This window comes from Mytilus edulis, chromosome 14 (assembly GCF_963676685.1).
Source record: "Mytilus edulis chromosome 14, xbMytEdul2.2, whole genome shotgun sequence".
In the NCBI taxonomy this organism is placed as follows: Eukaryota; Metazoa; Mollusca; class Bivalvia; order Mytilida; family Mytilidae; genus Mytilus; species Mytilus edulis.
In genome coordinates this window covers 9,420,327-9,435,378 of record NC_092357.1, presented here as the reverse complement: position 1 = coordinate 9,435,378, position 15,052 = coordinate 9,420,327, and the positions used below count along the sequence as shown (strand labels likewise).

General features: G+C 31.2%; 1 protein-coding gene across 3 annotated transcripts in view; it reads left to right on the top strand.

Annotated features, from left to right (window-relative positions):
• The window catches only part of LOC139502527 (ecdysone-inducible protein E75-like), a 49,873-nt gene extending 38,852 nt beyond the window's left edge, over positions 1-11,021 (top strand). For all 3 annotated transcript variants that reach the window (XM_071292020.1, XM_071292022.1, XM_071292021.1), the window contains 2 exons: positions 2,617-3,656; positions 4,405-11,021. In XM_071292020.1, the coding sequence (XP_071148121.1) occupies positions 2,617-3,656; positions 4,405-4,540 (1,176 nt within the window). In that variant the 3' untranslated portion in view covers positions 4,541-11,021. The remainder of the gene's footprint in view (positions 1-2,616; positions 3,657-4,404) is intronic.
• The last annotated feature ends 4,031 nt before the right edge of the window (positions 11,022-15,052 follow it).

The following is a 15,052-nucleotide window of genomic DNA, read 5'->3' as shown; positions in this document are numbered from 1 at the left end:
TAATGGTTTGTGTACATACATGATGGTGTTAAATTGTTCGCTTAAAAAAACAAAATCTGCCAATTTAGAGTTTTGACTATGATTTGACACTGGTTAACTGAACATGGAGGTAATAAATGTGAGTAATGGTTTGTGTCCTATGAACATGGAGGTAATTAATGTGAGCAATGGTTTGTGTCCTATGAACATGGAGGTAATTAATGTGAGCAATGGTTTGTGTCCTATGAACATGGAGGTAATTAATGTGAGCAATGGTGTGTGTCCTATGAACATGGAGGTAATTAATGTGAGCAAGGGTTTGTGTCCTATTAACATGGAGGTAATTAATGTGAGCAAGGGTTTGTGTCCTATTAACATGGAGGTAATTAATGTGAGCAATGGTTTGTGTCCTATGAACATGGAGGTAATTAATGTGAGCAATGGTTTGGTAATTAATGTGAGCAATGGTTTGTGTCCTATGAACATGGAGGTAATTAATGTGAGCAATGGTTTGGTAATTAATGTGAGCAATGGTTTGTGTCCTATGAACATGGAGGTAATTAATGTGAGCATGGGTCTGTGTCCTATGAACATGGAGGTAATTAATGTGAGCAATGGTTTGGTAATTAATGTGAGCAATGGTTTGTGTCCTATGAACATTGAGGTAATTAATGTGAGCAATGGTTTGGTAATTAATGTGAGCAATGGTTTGTGTCCTATGAACATGGAGGTAATTAATGTGAGCAATGGTTTGTGTCCTATGAACATGGAGGTAATTAATGTGAGCAATGGTTTGTGTCCTATGAACATGGAGGTAATTAATGTGAGCAATGGTTTGTGTCCTATGAACATGGAGGTAATTAATGTGAGCAATGGTTTGTGTCCTATGAACATGGAGGTAATTAATGTGAGCAATGGTTTGGTAATTAATGTGAGCAATGGTTTGTGTCCTATGAACATGGAGGTAATTAATGTGAGCAATGGTTTGTGTCCTATGAACATGGAGGTAATTAATGTGAGCAATGGTTTGTGTCCTATGAACATGGAGGTAATTAATGTGAGCAATGGTTTGTGTCCTATGAACATGGAGGTAATTAATGTGAGCAATGGTTTGGTAATTAATGTGAGCAATGGTTTGTGTCCTATGAACATGGAGGTAATTAATGTGAGCAAGGGTTTGTGTCCTATTAACATGGGTTTGTGTCCTATTAACATGGAGGTTATTAATGTGAGCATGGGTTTGTGTCCTATGAACATGGAGGTAATTAATGTGAGCATGGGTTTGTGTCCTATGAGCATGGGTTTGTGTCCTATGAACATGGAGGTAATTAATGTGAGCATGGGTTTGTGTACTATGAACATGGAGGTAATTAATGTGAGCAAGGGTTTGTGTCCTATGAACATGGAGGTAATTAATGTGAGCATGGGTTTGTGTCCTATGAACATGGAGGTAATTAATGTGAGCAATGGTTTGTGTCCTATGAACATGGAGGTAATTAATGTGAGCATGGGTTTGTGTCCTATGAACATGGAGGTAATTAATGTGAGCATGGGTTTGTGTCCTATGAACATAGAGGTAATTAATGTGAGCATTGGTTTGTGTCCTATGAACATGGAGGTAATTAATGTGAGCATGGGTTTGTGTCCTATGAACATGGAGGTAATTAATGTGAGCATGGGTTTGTGTCCTATGAACATGGAGGTAATTAATGTGAGCATGGGTTTGTGTCCTATGAACATGGAGGTAATTAATGTGAGCATGGGTTTGTGTCCTATGAACATAGAGGTAATTAATGTGAGCATTGGTTTGTGTCCTATGAACATGGAGGTAATTAATGTGAGCATGGGTTTGTGTCCTATGAACATGGAGGTAATTAATGTGAGCAAGGGTTTGTGTCCTATGAACATGGAGGTAATTAATATGAGCATGGGTTTGTGTCCTATGAACATAGAGGTAATTAATGTGAGCATTGGTTTGTGTCCTATGAACATGGAGGTTATTAATGTGAGCATTGGAGTGTGTCCTATGAACACATACTATTGTTAACTGAGCATGGAGGTATTAATGTGAGCATGGGTTTGTGTCCTATGAACATGGAGGTAATTAATGTGAGCATTGGAGTGTGTCCTATGAACATAGAGGTAATTAATGTGAGCATTGGAGTGTGTCCTATGAACACATACTGTTGTATACCTTTTGCTTTATTTCAAAAGTGGTGCTATACATTTTTATTCATTCCAATTGATGCATTATCAATAATAGTTTTGACTGTTTGAATATGTGTATATTTGAAGCTTTAGGATAGAAAGATATACATTTTTTTTTAATCTTCAATAAGAAGGATTGTTAGAAACTTTAGGAAGAAGAAAAAGTTGATGTGTGTGATTCCCAAATTTTTAGTAATATTATTCCTTAGTGAGTATCGCAGTAATAAAAACTTACATAATAACATGTAATACATTCTGAAATCTGATGAAATGATATATGTACATATATCTGTATTTAGCTTTTCTTAAACTCACAATCATAGATGAACACATAAAATTCTAAAAATAACAGTAATTATAATTAGATTCAAACATGTTTGCCAAATGGATGAAAGTTATTTCATAATTAATTATTTTTTTGTATTTTAGCTTCAAAGACCTGGTTCAGATTCTTATGAAAGTTCATCGTTGCTAAGGATACCTGTTCCTATAGCACCCGGTGGATCACTATGGCAACATCGTTCACCATCAGGTCACCTTAAATCATCATTTAAACCCATACCTCCAAGAGAGGAAGGCATACATGGATCTCAAGAATTACAAAAAGAGGAAATTTCACAGCCTGGCTCTCCTATGGCTGTCGATCAAGACGACGAATCTGAAGACAAAGTCAAAATATTTCACAAGAAATTTGATAAGCTACGAAAACACCATATTCACAATAATACCCACGGAGAAGAAAAATCAAGGCCCACGACTCCTGATAATTCAGCCAGTAATGGCACCAAATCGAATGATGTTGCTATGGAGCCAAAACAGAATGAAAAGGTGAAGAAATCAACGATTGAGGCTCATCCTCAGTTGTTTGCTCATTTAAATAGTCCGGTACAGAAGTCGTACAATCCGTTCATGAGTCATCAACAGCTAGTCACGTCAAATAACAGAGAACAATTATTATTGAATGTACCGAGAGTTATGAAAAGTACTGTTCAAAAATCACAATTTGTTGATAATGGTGTCCCACAGAAGTCCGATAAAGAATTTGCAGGTGATGTGGCTGATAGAGACTTGCATCATTCAACCAAGCTTCACCTTAAAGATAAATTATTACGCAAATATGACAGTACAGAAAATCTAAGCAAAATTGATCAAGGACATGGCTCCAATGAAAATGTTGCCAACCACAGCATTGTTGAAAATGGACAAAATTCAGCCATGCTTGGTGACAACCAATCTAATCCCTTTGCCCAGATGCAGCGATATAATGGACCACATGTGATGGGTCCGATTGGACAAAATGCTCAGGGTATGGTATACCCACAAATGTACCCTGGTGGGGTACCCATGCATCCTGCATTTATAGGGGCAGCTTACAACTCTATTCAGGCGATGAATCTCCTACCAGCCTACAATCAGCACCTGGCAGGAATGCAGCAACTTGCTCAACTCTGTGTCAATCCACATAATAGGTAAATATATATACTGTCAATCCACATAATAGGTAAATATATATACTGTCAATCCACATTATACATGTTATAGGTAAATATATTTACTGCTTATAAAAAAGGTACATGTGCTTGAGTCTTAGACTCTTAGTGGGCATACACTTTTTGTTCATTTGTTGTTTAATAGTAGGACAATGTAGGAAGAATCCACCTCATAGGATAATATAAAAAAAGAAAGAAGACTTGGTGAGACAACTCTTCAAAGGAGACCAAATGACACAGAAATAAACAACACAAAATAGGTCACGTTACAGCCTTCAACAATAAGTAAAGCCCATTTCCTCATAGTCCACTTAAAAATCACCCAAATGAATGATCTAAAAAATTGAACGAAATTAAATATGTAATACAGCAACAGACTACCAATATAAAAGCTCCCCCTTCTAAAAGAAATATATGATATTGTACAAGATTTTTAAATCTTTACACATTTTATTGCTATGTGTTTGAAGCATTTTTCTCATATACTTTCAACAGAAACACTCAAACCCAAAATTTAAACTATAAACTAATGCAGGCAGAGGGCTTTTCAATAAGCTTTAAATTTTCTATAGTTTTCTATAGTTTAGTTAATCTACAAACCTTTTCTTTTAGGTATGTAGCTTGGTGTAAAGACTAACGGTAACTTAACTTTTTCTCATTACAGAGGTGAAGCCAATGACTGCTTATTTATAGATAACTAAACTTTGTAATTTTTTTCTCGTTACAGAGGTGAAGGTGAAGGCCAGCCTTTAAACTTAACACGTCCTCCATTAACCATGCCATCAAACATGCCACAAGTCATGCCACAAGTTACGTTGGAGGAAATTCTCGACAGAAAGATCAAAGAGGAAATTAGTTCTTAGTTTTTAGGACGAATTAAACGATTCCTTATATAACATATTTTATTGTTCAGAATTTTCTTCACATTTTGTCTTTTCATTTTGTTATAAGTGTAAGATTAAATGTAAAGGTAGTTTTTATATCAAATTATGTTCAACCTGTGAGTGAATGATATATGTGAACTGCATCAGTGATGAGAAATAATGAAACAAGGTTGCTGCTTGCATGTGAACGAAAAAAGTTTGAAAGCGAGATGAAGAGTTCGGAGGGATATGATTTAGATTCTACAACTTATATTTACCTTTCCAAAAAGTAAAGCATATATGTGAACCTCATGATCTTTTACAAAAAGACAAGAGAAAAGAGGCATAATATATTCACAGATTTTCAGTTCTTGCAACAATGATACAATTAGTAACTTGTGTAAGAACATTTTTTTCATTTTTGTTCAATTCAAAAGTAGCATTATGAGGCTGAAATTATTAAATAAGTTGACAAAAAAATCGACTTCAACAGCCAAATGTTTTTGTTTGTTGATGTCTCATTGAAGAATATCCAACCTTACTTTATTCGTATTAACAAAGGTCATAATGTTGAAGAGGTATTTAAATATACTAAAATAACTTTTTAATGTTGATTCAAAGAAAGTCAACAATTAAAACATTTAAAAATTTTTTTTACTCATTCTTCAGTTTGATATTTTCATTCATTAAATTCTTCACATAACAACATCAGTTTGAAAAAAATAGAATTCAACTGCATCATTTTACCATAATTCAAGAAATTTATCGTAACAAAATACTTGTTTTTCTTTTACCTGTTAATTATGATGTACCTGTGAAGGACTCGGAGGGATTATGTATATACTTAGTTGTTTTTGTGTGTATATGTAGATTATTTAATGGGTATGAATGTTGATAAAAAAATATGTACCAGAATTTTCAACTCTGAGCTGTAAACCTTTACTTACAATTACAAACGAAAGTGAACCAACGCCTGGTGAGTCTGTAAGTTCCTGAAGTGATACCTCAGGTATGCAGGGTCGTTATGATAAAACACATAAAATGTAGAAAGAACAGATTTGATGGTTTGGACATGCATGAAATTGTTTTAACAGAAAACAAATTAAAAAAAAAACAAGAAATACTGATAAATGTTTAGTAATTTGGGACTGTCAAGTATTAATAAAAATCTGCTCTGGTTAGTAGGAAAATAATTGTTATAACACTTTCTTGAATCTAAAAATCTCAATATTCTCTTGTTTGAACTCACTATTTAAAAAGTCTAAATTGTTGGTAATTTACTTGTTGCCTTTCAATTTAAAAAAAAATGTCATTTGATAGATTTCAGTTGCTTAAAACAATTCTAACCAATCACAATGCTTTGGTGTACACCTTTCCAAATATTACCAAGAATGCATGAATTTCTGAATGGGAAATTGTTTTAAAGTTGCAATTTCCCTGAATAAATATAAAATATGTAATAGTATAAATGCTCAGAATTGAAAGTTTTGCAAATTATTTTTGATGTTGTGTGTTGTGGAATTAGGAAATAATAATATATTTTGTTGTCACGTTCATTAAAAAGATACATTTTATCATTATTTTTATTTATAAAAAAGTACAAATATATATTTAATATTTGTGTGAAAGATAGTAAATATGACTGATAATTTTTCATTAGTTAGTTATTAATATTGTAAATGCTGTATATTGCCATATGAAGGGGCTCATTTAGGGAATCTGTAATAAATTATTTTCTGGGATTTGCTCTAAATGCACAAATCACTTCATTCTATTTGAAGATTATTTATGTGGTGACCCACAATAAAGTGGAATCAAATTTGTATTGTTGTATATTTTCATATAAGTATTTATTGACAACTTGATAAAATAAAGGTAATGGGCATTGAGAGAAATTTAAAAAAAATGCTCTAATAATCATTTCTGTTTAATTATCATTTTTAAAAAAATTTCTATATTCAAAAGGAGAAGCATTATTTTAGGTGGAATCTTTCATCTGATTAGTCAGCATAATATTTATAGATAAAGTATTTCCTGTATCTTAATATCAGACCAAAGCAATATATGCAGTTAATTTAAGTTAATTTGGAGAAAAATATCATAAATACCACTGTGGTGTAATATTACTAAACTTTATTATTTTCTGCTCTGTAGACATGTTTTTGTCAGGGTATCGTTTGCCAAAATAGGTCTTAAAAGTGATTATTAATGTTTTGTAAATAAATTTTCATTTGAGAAAAGGGAGATAAATCAGACTAAAAATAAAAAACTATCTTGTGATAAGAAAGTTTAATGCATTAAGGATATTGAGCTGAACATATTTGTCTACCTGCATTACGAATTTGTTTTATAACATTGCTTTGATATGAAGAAACTGATTCAGTTAACTTTAGTGTTGAATTTTAATTCTTCACCCATACAATGTAAATACTTGGCTTAACAAATACTGTAAATTCAAAAATCATAGCTATTTGATTTCAAATTATCTTTTTGAAAAGGGGAAAACACCTTTAATCCTCAGCAAGTTCTGATAGAAAGAGAATGTATAGACTATAGTCCTATTAATCTAATCCGTCCAGGATACTAGAATTGGGAAAGCTAATTTTAATTTATTATCACCTACGGAAAGTGATTGTTTTTACTTTTCTTTTTCAAACAATTCATCTTTAAAATTAATTCCTAAATATTCTGTAGAAAAAAATAATGTCACCCTAGATATGTTCCACAAGACTTAAGAATATTTTAGAATTTACGTCAAATTCTGTTTAATTATTTACAAATATTGGTGATGTGGGACTATCTAAAGGTTGACATTTTGTACAGACATTTGTCTCATGTTGAAGACTGTGTTGACCTCTAAATATCTTTGTGTTTTGTGTTTGTTGGGTCACTGTCTTGTTGATGTATACCTAACATCACTCTTCATTCATATCTATATGCAAGAACTATACCGGTGACCGTAACTGTATTATATGTTATAATGGAGGTGCCTTTATAAAGTTGTATTGCAGTCGGATCAGTTATGGGGATACTGTGGATTAATTCATTTTCGTTGGATACCAATTTTCATGGGTACAAGTTTACCATGATTTTAAATGTTCAACTAACTGCAAATTTTCCATTGGCTTGTATACAGATGTTTGGCAAAACCACGAAAATCAAGGAAAGTCTAATTTTTCTCAATCCACGAAAATTGGTACCCACGAAAATAAATGAATCTACAGTAACTTCTTTGTTATAAAGTTGTATTGCAGTCAGACCAGTTTAAAGGATAATTTTCTTTATTTTAAAGCTGCAGACATTCAGTGGCAGCTCCAGGAAGCTGGTGTTGGTTCCCAGGGTTAAAACCCCCCTTTGTCATGATCAATGCTTTTGAATAGAGACATAATTGGAAAAGGGCTGAATTCACCCCTGGAGTCATTAATACTTTGGATTGTAATTATTGTAATGATTTGATTATCAGTTATTTGTGACTATAAAAAAAGGACTGATGTGTGCATTTTTAAAAAGCTCAAAAAAAGGAAGATCGATTCTGTTTTTAAATCCTGTGTCGCAAAATACGATGAGTTATGTATTTTCAATTTTGATCTGAAAATATTTTTGAATAGGGTTCATCATTTGGATAACTAAGAAATTCTATAGATAAAGGGTTACTTTAAATAATTTAGGTATCAAGCCAAAAATAATAGAAATGTATTTGATTTATATATCTAAATATATAATACATTTATAACGCTTTTGTGATTTATGGTCCCCTTCAATGTAAAAATTGTTGATATTTTAGATTGTTATACATGTACCAGTGCTGGTCCTTACCAGATTTGACTGTAATAGGATGACTCTATATGATAAAAATAGAAAAACACACGACAATTGGATCTAATATATGTGGTGTTTATTTCTTGTATGTATTTCTTTCATTTCAAGTTTTTTATGAATAGAGAAGAAAAACATGTGAAAATTTTTTTAATTTTTGTTAAGACTTTTTGAGTTAGTTGAAAGCTTGCTTGCCTTTAGTTTAAACGATTGTTATACATGAAGTACGTAAAAAAGATTATGTAATTAATGATATTGCACAAGAAGTGGTTACATTTACATGATATATTCATAGATATCATCAGATTTAATGAAATAATTCATACTATTATTATATTCAATAATGTTTATTAAAGAATTTGTTTTAAAAAAACTATTATGTTTATTTCAAATACAGTGCACAAGTTTTGTAAAATAAAATTACAATGTTTTTTTTCAAATGTTTATTTATTACAGTGTACTTTTGTTTAAAGTATTAATATTGTGTAATTGTACACACACATTACATTGCATATTTGTATACACAGATTACATTGTATGATTGTACACACAGATTACATTGTATATTTATACACACAAATTACACATTGTATATGTGTAAACACAAAAAAATGTGCTGCAATTGTTTAATTTGATTCCTTGTAGCTTGTTTAAGAAAAGGGATGTACAAAAATGCAGAATTGAGTCATTATAAGTAATAGAATAAAATAGTCCATTATTTATTTTATAAAATTAAAAATGATAAGTTATTAAAACACCTGTCATTTTTTAATATTTTTGTTTTTTATTCCATTGATTCATTTTGTTAATTATAAGTATGTGATTGTTACAGAAAATTCATAACACAAATTTTCATTTTATAAATGTTGTTTAGTTGTTGTTTATAAGTATGTTATTCTATTTACTTAATGTTTTGTTCTAGATATTGACTCTGTCCATACAGTAATATAATTTATTCAGGATGAATCAAATTTTACTGAATTCATTTGCTGCATTGTGATAATTAATATTTTCAAAAGTAGTGGAAAGTTGAGAGGACAAAAGGTGGGAACTACCTATAAATGGGCTGCCAAAACCTTTTTCTTTCCTCATGTTAGAACTAAAAATAATACGAGAGTTTATACAATACAAGCATTTAGTTTCAAGGGCTTATCTCCAACATAACTCATTACATAAGCTAAATTCTATTAATTTCTTATTTATTTAAACACTTGCACAAAATCATTTTGATTGGCCAAGACTATTACTAAATATTGTGTATTTAGCCAATCATAATCCATAAATTTTAATTTATTGTACATATTGTACAGATATAAATAATCATGCTATTCGCCAATGCAAACACAAGCAGGGAAATCTAGATTCTGAAATTACAGTTTAAAAAAAAGGAGAATAGTTAAGCCAGAATTTATAGATTATACATGATATGATATTTTATGTCAATGTTAAACAAATCGTTGAATTTTTATTTTAAATATTGCACCCGAAAAAAAGAGAATAATTTTGAAAAGTATCAATCTAATTAAAATTAAATTTGTTAATTGCTCCTGTTCTCATAATTATGTCATGATGCGATTAAAGGATTAACTTTTAATTCTAATTCGGAATTTATGAAGCAAGTTTATTGGTTAACAATATCAGAGTTAATATTTGTAATAGATATATAAAATTGTCCTTGATGACTGTAATAATTAATAGTGTAAACTTCTCAATTATCTTTTATCACTGTTACAAAAGACAAACTTTGAGTATGGACAGATGTTGATATGACATATCCTAGCTTCACCAGAAAGGGTTCTTTTATTACAATGTTTGTCATGTGACATGTCATGTGCCACAATGTCATTGTTACTGGTAATTTACAAATTTGATCTTTCACCCGACCAAATAATAGAGTTTTAGGGTGGACATTTTTCTTTACCAAATTTTTCCTTTAATTTAAACAATAACAGAGTTATAGGGTGGATGAATTGCTTAAGATTTATTCTGATGTGTAATTTATAAATGATTTAATTCAATAATTGATTGATTTTTTTTTTTAATAATTATAATAATAACTCATTAAAATATAATTTCTTTAATATTGTGAAGTTAATGCTAGAGTGCAATATCAGATAATAAATGTAATTTAACTTTAAATTACGGTGAAAATTATTGAAGAATTTTTCTCTACATGACAGTATTGAAGTATAATGCTCAATTTAGTTCATATTTCATTAATCAATCAATCTTTTTCTCCCATCTTCATTTTGTTAATTTAGTCCATGTGTTTTGTAAATTTACTAAAACAAATGCCACAAATTCGAATTTTTACATCAGTTAACAAATCAAAAGTTTATCTTGAAAGTCAACAACAGTTATTCAATGACATTTTTTTTTTAATTTTTATAAGTATTTCTTTAACTTAACATGAAAATTAAATGTAATTATTCCTAAATCATGATGTCTTGGCTCAAAACCCTATTCAGCCATTTATCCTTATAAGTAGTAGTGAGAATATTTTCTGGTGAAGCTGAGACACCTCCAATAATATTTATTGTGTACAGTTTATATGTGGCTGTCACCACATATCAATTTTTGGGGTTTGTGATTTTTTGACAGATGCAATATGAAAAATTCAGAAACTTGATGTGATATTATTCTAGTAAACAGTGCTGTGCTTGTATATAGTTTTTTTGTTTTTATTTCACCTGAGTGATCTTGGTTATAAAAAGGGGGAGGGGCATCATGAGTACTATCAATTCTTATAAAAATGTGCAGATAGTAAAATTGAGAATGGAAATGGGGAATGTGTCAAAGAGACAACAACCCGACCAAATAAAAAACAACAGCAGAGGGTCACCAACAGGTCTTCAATGTAGCAAGAAATTCCCGCACCCGGAGGCGTCCTTCAGCTGGCCCTTAAACAAATATAGACTAGTCCAGTGATAATGAACGCCATACTAATTTCCAAATTGTACACAAGAAACTAAAATTAAAATAATACAAGACTAACAAAGGCCAGAGGCTCCTGACTTGGGACAGGCGCAAAAATGCGGCGAGATTAAACATGTTTGTGAGATCTCAACCCTCCCCCTATACCTCTAACCAATGTAGAAAAGTAAACGCATAACAATACGCACATTAAAATTCAGTTCAAGAGAAGTCCGAGTCTGATGTCAGAAGATGTAACCAAAGAAAATAAACAAAATAACAATAATACATAAATAACAACAGACTACTAGCAGTTAACTGACAGTGTTTAGAATTAATTTCAGGATCTTGTTACCTCTAATCTAGGAATGGGGACTAGATTGCATACTGCTATATGTCTGTCGGGTCATCTAAATTATGTTTCCTTCACATTTTCTTGGGTACTACTAAACAATGACTTCATATTTGGTCAGTAGTTTGACAGTGACCAGCAGTGTGAGCAGACACCTACTTCCTCATTCCAGATGTGTTAAATGATCTTAAATCCATGTCAATTGGACTCTAAAAAAAGACTTGTCTCTTTCACACTCCTTTCATATCTTATTTTATATTAGCAGTCATCTCACACCTACTTGTTTTCTGAAACTGTGACTTTAGAATGGCTGTATGTTAAGTATGGTAATGCTGGCATTCTTGTTTAACAATACTGCTACTGGGTTGATGAAATATGAATGGAAATTGGGAATGTGTCAAAGAGAAAACACACCAACAAAAGACCAGAAAACAGTCCAAGGCTACCAAAGAGTCTTCAACACAATTTAATCAACAAAACTACAGAAGTTAAAGTTTAATAAATCTAGTGTACATTGTATTCTTTAATAAGGCAATGTAACCGTAGACAAACATATTATTGTTACATTCATAATGAATCAGTTCCCTGTATTCCAGCAAATGGTCTCCAATGTAACAATAATTATTTTATTATTGTTACATTTCCATGTAATCGGCCCGTAGCCAGTGCCTTTGCTGTTTTCCGGTCTTAGGTCGGGTTGTTGTCTCTTTGACATATTTTCTCCATTTCCGTTCTTCATTTGCAAATTAGATACCCACAAGTGATTATAAACTATGGTAAGCTGAATGAATGCTCAAAGTTGGCAACTATTGAATGACTGTAATTCTTTAAAGACATTCCATTCCTGATTATAAATCATACACAATATCGATTTTTTATAACGACACAATTTTGTAAAATACTCGGAACAAACTGTATAACATTTATAGTTTCAATCACAGGCACTTGTCTCAAAAAAAAATTCCTATATACCTTAATTAAGGTATATAGGAATTTTTTTTTGAGACAAGTGCCTGTGGTTTCAATAGTAAAACAAGCAAATGGATGTTAATATACTAGATACAAAAGTGACTGAACATCAATAGTCTAGTTTGTTATCTTTACTAAAAATTCATGATCAAGTACAGCCAAAGTGAAAGATTTAAAGAACGATTCCTAAACTAAGAGCTTCATGAATAATATGTTACCTAAAACATGGATTTAAAATAAAGGTATCATTATCCACTGATAGTTCACTTTAATTGTACAAAGGATTTTCATTTTTCCATAGTTATCTTTTCTTGATTGTGATCTCCCTTGGGTTCTTTCTGAAATTACAATCCCCAATTACTAGTAGTTTAACATGCATATGACTGCACTGGGTTCAGGGATTTCAATTAGCTTATTATTTGCATTCACCAAAAACGTTCACAGCAATATATTCATATTATAAATTACATGAATTAGTAAAAATATTTTACTAACTCTTATCACAAAGAGATATACTGTATAAGAATATATACACCTGGATAAAAATATTGCAACACTTCCATGTAAAACAATGTGATTGACAGGATTATAGAATGTGTACAATTTGTGTTTAACCAAATACTTTTAATCCCTTTATGGTTTAAATTTTAATTTGTGTTATTAACTTACCTTTCAGGCAAAATTAAGACTAACGAGACGCATCAATACAGCTGTACTGAAAAAGTTATTGTCTATATACCGACATTTTACTTTAGTCGAAAAAGCGAGACTAAGCGATCCTACATTCCGTCGGCGTCGTCGTCGTCGTAGTCGTCCACAAATATTCACTCTGTGGTTAAAGTTTTTGAAATTTTTATAACTTTCTTAAACTATCCTGGGTTTGTACCAAACTTGGACACAAGCTTGTTAATGATTAAAAGATAGTTTCCAGAAGTTAATTTTGTAAAAAAATAAATCCATTTTTTCCGTATTTTACTTTTAAATGGACTTAGATTTTCTGCCATGAAACAACACATTCACTCTATGGTTAATATTTTTAAAAATTCAATAACTTTCTTATACTTTTTTTAAACAGAACCAAACTTGGGCAGAAGCTTGTTTATGATCAAAAGCTAGTATCTAGAAGGAAATTTTGTTAATACTTTTTACCTGTGTATCTGTATTTTACTTGCAAATGGACTTAGTTTTTCTTCCAGTTAACATTACATACAGTCTGCAGATAAAGTTTTTAAAACATTTAAAAATATTCATAAACTATCCGTGATTTTTACCAAACTTGGACAGAAGCTTCTTACACTCAAAAGATAGCATCAATAGAAATATTTTTATTGATTTTTATCCTCATTTTTGTTGAGCCTGTGATTTACAGCAAAAGTAGGCGCGACACTGGGTTCCGCGGAACCCTTACAAATTTTTACAGTAAACTGAACATCTGATACAGAAAATGAATAGAAAGTTAATACCATGAATTCAATTTTAAAACATAACGGATTAAATGTATTTGGTAAAACCCAAATTGTACACATTCTACAATCACGTCATTTTACACTGTTTTCAATGGAAGTGTTGCAATACTTTATTCCAGGTGTATAGTATTACACATCTGATTACTCCATGTTTAATTTTCGGTAATACTTGTTTCTCTGTTATGGTGCAGTTAAGTACAGCGACCAACATTAGAGTTGGCAAAGTTGTCTGAACGACGTCAAGAAAAATTAGAACCTTATTCGGGGTGAATTAAATGAAATTGACGGCTATTGCATCATATTGTTAGTACATGTGTATGTAACCACCATTATCGAGAATTGATATGGTGTATATGCTTATATTTTTGTGTATCAGCTTCACGTCAAACGTGTTAATCAACCTTCATCTTTATTAACTGGTTATAGTTCTCAAGTCCTAGTTAAATGATCTATTGTCAGAACCGCAATAGACAAACTTAATCAAAATCTATTTGTTTGTTGGCAATGGTAACAATTTCTACTAGATTTGACCTTGACACTTAAACCTTTTGATTCACACAGGTTGTATGACGGCATTATTTAAACGATTTATTATTATTCGTATTTATAGTTTAAGACATATCTGATAAAAAAAAATCATTTGACAATAATTGGTTCTTTAAATAATTTGAATTAATCATTCGACACTGTTACATCGTCAATAGACACAACTAACACAAAAAAGAGTAGATATGACATACAAAGATGGTTTAACCTAAACACTTTTCACACCATTCCGGAATGAAAGCAAAAATAATTGCCTGAGTATTGCTACATGAAGGCAAAAGTAGTATACCGCTGTTCGAAATTCATAAATCGATTGAGAAAAAAAACAAATCCGCCAGGTTACAAACTAAAACTTAGGGAAACACATCAAATATAAGAGGAGAACTACGACACAACAGCAACACACCATTAAAATGTAACACACCAAGAAACGAACTATAACATAACATT